This window comes from Vulpes lagopus, chromosome 12, assembly GCF_018345385.1.
Source record: "Vulpes lagopus strain Blue_001 chromosome 12, ASM1834538v1, whole genome shotgun sequence".
NCBI classification, from domain to species: Eukaryota; Metazoa; Chordata; class Mammalia; order Carnivora; family Canidae; genus Vulpes; species Vulpes lagopus.
In genome coordinates, this window is record NC_054835.1 from 73,269,614 (window position 1) to 73,273,763 (window position 4,150).

At 36.0% G+C, this 4,150-nt stretch overlaps 1 protein-coding gene across 1 annotated transcript; it reads left to right on the plus strand.

Moving 5' to 3' along the window:
- The first annotated feature begins 3,191 nt into the window (after positions 1-3,191).
- Positions 3,192-3,785, plus strand: LOC121474060 (peroxynitrite isomerase THAP4-like). Its single transcript, XM_041726876.1, has one exon. The coding sequence runs from the start codon at positions 3,192-3,194 to the stop codon at positions 3,783-3,785; it is 594 nt and encodes a 197-aa protein (XP_041582810.1).
- Positions 3,786-4,150: the final 365 nt, after the last annotated feature.

The following is a 4,150-nucleotide window of genomic DNA, read 5'->3' on the forward strand; positions in this document are numbered from 1 at the left end:
TAGCGGAGGACTGATCAACCTATTGGTGTGAAGAACCTACCTAAAAGCCAGAAAAAATACTATCATCAGATTTAGAGAATAAAATACCCAGATCTCAGACAAGGGAGAAAATTGTTCCTATTTTCCATTAGCCAGACTGAAAACCCCTTAATTCACAGGGAATACTGAAGAGTATTTAAACAGAATTTCACTCAGTATAGCAGCAAAATTAGCCCTATAATAAATGCTGCTCTGGTCCTGCATAACAAATGTTAAAAGCAAGACCTGAAAATATTAAGCAGTTTATATGTAAATTAACTGCATCTCATAATAAAGCTCATTATAGGAACACACAAATATATATCACACAGCAAGGTAAAATGTACAATGTCTGGCATTCTTTCAAAAATCATTAGGCATGCAGAGAAGTAGCAAAACACAAATTCTAATGACAAAAAAATAATGGATATCAACCTAGAAATAGCATAGATGCTAAAATTAGTAGAATTAGTAGACAAGAATATCAAATAATTTATAACTATTTCATGTTTAAGAAGCATCGAAGTATGCTTCTTAGTATGTTACTTAGAAAAATGGAAGATATATAAACAAATATGAAATCAATTTCTCTATCTATAAGCTACAATTTCTACAATGACAAATATATTGAATAGGATAGACAATGCTAGATATTGCAGATGATTCATAAACTAGGAGACATAGTATATTGTGTTGAATAGTGACTCCAAATATGACAAGAATCTTTGTAAAAGTGACTAGGTTAAGGATTATTAGAGAGAGAGATTATCATGGATTATCTAGTACTAAAATAATAATCCAATGTAAGAACAAGGGACATTATACAAAGAAGATGAGAGTGAGCAAGAAAAACAGCAAGACTGAGAAAGAGAAATTGGGATATGATATAATATGGAATTTGAAGATATAGGAGGAGGTCAAAAAACCAAGGAATGGAGGCAGTCTCTAGAAGCTAAAAAAGACAAGAACATAAATTTTCTTCATGAGTCCCCAGATTTTATTTTAGGACTTATAAAATTTAATGCTTTGAGAATTATTTGACCCCAAATTAAAATACTTAAGTATAAATTTAACAAAGTATATACAAAATTCTGTATAAAGAACACTACAGAAGTATGCTGAATAAAATCGAATAAATACTAAATAAATGGAGAGAGCTTTCATGTTAATGAATTTGAAGACTCAAAATTGTCAAGATATAGGTTCTTGATATATAGATGCAAAATAATTCCATTCAAAATCCAATCAAGTCATTTTCTGTTTATCAACAAACTGATTCTGAAATTTATATGGAAAGGCAAAAGACTCAGAATAGCCAACAAAATACTGAAGAAGAACAACAGAGTTGGAGGACTGACATTAACTTTCAGACTTACTGTAAAGCTATAGTAATCAAGATAGTTTGGTGTTAGCAAGATAATAAACAAAGATCAGTGGAACAAAGTAGAGAGCCCAGAAACAAACCCACACAAACATAGTCAATTGAGCTTCGGCCAAGAATCCAAAGCAATATAAATGGAACGAAGACCATCTTTTCAACAAATGGTTCTATTACTGGACACTCACATGCAAAATATTGAATCTAGACACAGATTTATTACTTTTCACCAAAAAAATGGATTAAAACAGATCACAGACCTAAATGTAAAATGCACAACTATAAAACTCCTAGGAACTAAGATACAAGAAAACTCAGATGACCTTGCATATGGGGAAGATAACTAGATTCACATCCATATATTTAAATACCAGGGTGAAAAATGAGATCATCTGTGTCAATATAACAGCTCTTAATTCCAGAAAATTCTTGACCAAATAGATGATGGTATAAACCAATAAATCATTTTTTGCTACAGGAAACTTCTACAAACAAATTTATCTAAATTATTCATTCATATAAACAAATAGTTCACAATAATACCTGTGATGCCAAAAATTTCATTGTCAAGATTCTTTTCAAGACTTTTTCTTTGATGAATTTCCCAAAGCTAAATTATTTTCTCATAAATATTGGCTAATCTCAATTATTTTAACACCTTTGATGACCCATTCTAAGCCACATGAACCCAGATCAAAACCTCCACTGATCTCCCATTGAGATTTAGATTGTCTTCATCTCTTTCACACTAGATCCCTTAAACATGGCTTTACTTGATCATCAGACTATTCTGGTGATCTTTTTGGGTTGAGGAGTTGGCCCTTGGCAATATAGATAGACATTACAATATTCATTTTCTTGCAATATCCTTTAGTTTAGTACCTAATTGTCTATATAGATGTTGGCTCACACTTTATTCTTTATACAGAATCACTTGAAAATTATACTGAACTTTTTAATAATATTTCTATTTTGTCAAAACTAAGTAGGATATTTTAAAAATAATTTTAGTTTATAGCATTATTAAAGAATATTCTTGGTTTAATATACATGAAGTAGTCATTTGAGCCAACTATTAGGTATAATCAAATTTAAAGTAATAAGTTCTGAACTTAGCTTCTTTTTTTTGGCTATTGCCTTTATAAATTGTTGGTAGGCTTTATTTCTTATAAGTCAGAGGCCTGTAGGTATTGAAAGATTAGTTTGCAATCCATCTTTTTAGGTTCAGAATCAGCCCTGCAGGGTCCAAAGTATCCTTGCTTTCTCTGGTTCCTTAGTATCTTCCCTTCTCAATTGCCTGTGCTGAGGACTGTTAGCTAGTTTTAGCACTGGACAGAAGCAATAGCTTGATAGAGACTCTTTAACTAGCATCCACATTAGGGTCAAATCCTAGAGCTTTGGTTTCTCTGACTGAATGCTAAAAGATACACTGAACACATTATCCCTTTAAAAACATGGTTTACTCCAGTGATACCAGGCTATAAATGATATTCTAATTTTATCATATTCAAATTTATTTTTATAGCCCTGCTGCTTACAGGTTAATCATTTACAGGGAATCAACTCATTCCTCTTCAAGTGAAGGAGTCTATCTTTCAAGGAATAATTCTGGAAAAAAAAGAGAGAGAGAGAAAGAAAGACAGAAAAAGAAAAGAAAACAAAGAAAGAAAGAAAAAAAGAAAGAAAGAAGGAAGGAAGGAAGGCAGGCAGGCAAACAGATTCTGAACTATAGAGAACAAAATGTGGGTTTGTGGGGTGGGGGGAGGTGGGTGGGAAATGGCTAAATAAATAGATGATGGGTATTAAGGACAGTCAGGTGCCCAAGCTGCAGAAGCTGGCCAAGCTGAGGAGAGTGAGCTTCCCCTACCTGAGCAGCCTGCTGCCCTTCAGCCCCGAACCCTCCACGATGAACCCTGTGGTGGAACCGCTGTCCTGGATGCTGGGGACCTGGCTGTCAGACCCGCCGGGAGCTGGGACCTTCCTGACACCACAGCCCTTCCAGTACCTGGAGGAGGTGTGCATCTCCCACGTGGGCCAGCCTGAGCTGAACTTCTCGTTCAACCCCTTCCACCTGGACACACACAAACCCATGCACAGGGAGTGTGGCTTCATCCACCTCAAGCCCAACACCAACAAGGTGGCCTTTGTCAGCGCCCAGAATACAGTCATCGTGGAGGTGGAAGAGGGCAAGGTGAACAGGCAGGAGCTGTGCATCACGTCCCATTCCATCGCCAGGATCTCCTTCGCCAAGGAGCCCCACGTGGAGCAGATCACCCGAAAATTCAGGCTGAATTCCGAAGGCAAACTTGAACAGACCGTCTGCACGGCGACCACCACCCAGCCCATGACTCAGCATGTCCACATCACCTACAAAAGGGTGACCCTATGACCCCAAGTGTTTGTCGTGACCCTTCAGCTTCGTAGATGCCCACCGCAGGTGCAGGGGGGGCTCAGGCTCATGGGTTCCAGAGTGTTGCCACGGGTTCCTGTAACAGCGTAGAAAAACTAAAATAAAAGGCCTTTATTTTTATGACTGAGCATTTCGAATATTAAAAAAAAAAATGTGATGTGCACTGGGTATTATATATAAGTGATGAATCACTAAATTCTACTCCTGAAACCAGTATTACACTGGTTGACTAATTAGAATTTAAATAAAAACTTGAAAGAAAAATAAACAATTCAAACATTCTCTGTGAATCTGTAATGGTTATTTTTCTATATAATAAACCTGATATTCCACTGAACTATTTG

What these genes read in the sequence shown, in the direction of transcription:
- LOC121474060 (XM_041726876.1), top strand. Translation starts at nt 3,192, where the DNA reads ATGGGTATTAAGGACAGTCAGGTGCCCAAGCTGCAGAAGCTGGCCAAG.